Below are 1,561 nucleotides of genomic sequence, written 5' to 3'. Positions count from 1 at the left end.
ATATATATTTATATATAAATATATACACAGCATTCAGTCCTAGGTTTGTGTCAAAAAGGTAACTTCTGACCACAGACTTTCCTAAAAAAACTGAACACTGGATCCTTCTGGTACTCACGCTCCACCTTTGGAAAAAAAGGCAAAGTCTGCTTTAAAATGGGCAACTCCTTGTGAGATTTTTGTTTCGCTCCCCACGTTGGGAATAGTATATAAAGGAAGCCTTCCAACTAGGGAAAGGGTATTTAAGAGTCTCTTCATAAATAACTAGGTTCAGTCCAAGTTGAAGAATGGGGTGGGGATAAAGATCAATCTTGATTTTTTTTTTCTTCTTTATTAATTTTAAAAGGTCCTTTTAGTTAGATGTGGATTTTCCCCTCCAGATACAGCTGAAAAATAAATTCAGCACCTCAAAAAAAAATCCTGTAGACATTTTCTTGTGCAAAAAAAAAAAAAATCTCATCAGTAGAACACCTGCAAGAGATTGAAAAGAGGCATATTTAGGAGAATGCTAACAGGGCAGAGATCCGGACAGACTGGCGCCAGAGAGGAAGCCACAGTTTGAACATTTAACCAAACACTCAGAGATTGGGCAAACCCTGGCGTCCAGATGCAACACATACACGCTCACACACTCGCTCTCAAGAGCCCAAATTGAACATTAAAATAACATACACTCAAGGGAAAGGGTAGAAAGAGGATTCTCAGTCCAATCTCTATTTAGATCTCTGTAAATGCAATGCTCAGAGGCGCCAGTCTGCCTCTTACAGCAATTATTTGATTAAAAGCAGTCACTTATTTAACTGATAGCGCAGACAATCCCACATCACAGAATTTAAGGAACTGTGCCAAAATTCCCAACTTAGTCACTTTGGCCCAGGAAGTTAAGACTCCAAGAACAGATAACGAGAGAATCTGCATTAAGCAGGGAGTAGTATCAGACCAGCGTGTGCTGCTTAACGAACCTTAGCAACAAAATACACTTTGGACTGCAAGACTCAGTTATTGGTCTGTTTTCTTACTGACTAAAAGAGCCTCCTAATCAACTTTTAGGACCGATTTTTAGAAATGCCCACCACGCCTCCCATTCCCCAGGAGAGCACTTTTTACCCGAAGTTTAGAAATAAGAGGCACTGCACTCACCGTTTGATTCAGCCACAAAGTGCTTTGCTGTCGCTCGACATGAGCTCTGAGGGGAACTCGGACGCCTGCGAGGAGAAAACACCACAAGGGTAAGGGCGAGGGGCCCGAGCACGCGGGGAAGCCGGAGAAGACTGTCCCGGGTCACCAAGCGCTTCGCCCGCGGCACGTCTGGCTACGGGGCCCGCCGGCGGGCAGGGGTGACCGCCGCGCCCCGCGTTAAAGACGCTCCTAACACCGACTTAAACTCCCCCATCTAGGTCACCGGAGAGCCGGGGGCGCGGGGGAAGGCGCTTACCTGTAGCGAGAGGATGCTGATGTCTGTGTTGAGGGTGGTCAGAGGAGTTCTGGAGGAAGGGTTTTGCCCGGGTCTCTGGTGGTGCAGGCTGACGATACTGGGGTGCGAGTCCAAGGCGATCTGCAG

General features: G+C 46.4%; 1 protein-coding gene across 1 annotated transcript; it reads right to left on the bottom strand.

Annotated features, from left to right (window-relative positions):
• Window positions 1-1,148: 1,148 nt before the first annotated feature.
• On the bottom strand, window positions 1,149-1,558 carry ID2 (inhibitor of DNA binding 2, dominant negative helix-loop-helix protein; the record flags this gene model as incomplete). Its single annotated transcript, XM_009579516.1, has 2 exons — window positions 1,149-1,205; window positions 1,436-1,558. Coding segments are annotated over 2 exons (180 nt in total), but the record flags the coding sequence as incomplete, so codon positions are not given.
• Window positions 1,559-1,561: the final 3 nt, after the last annotated feature.

Source organism: Fulmarus glacialis, unplaced genomic scaffold, assembly GCF_000690835.1.
Source record: "Fulmarus glacialis isolate BGI_N327 unplaced genomic scaffold, ASM69083v1 Scaffold44226, whole genome shotgun sequence".
Classification (NCBI taxonomy): Eukaryota; Metazoa; Chordata; class Aves; order Procellariiformes; family Procellariidae; genus Fulmarus; species Fulmarus glacialis.
Note: the sequence above shows the minus strand (reverse complement) of the source record. Positions and strands in the feature narration are given on the sequence as shown.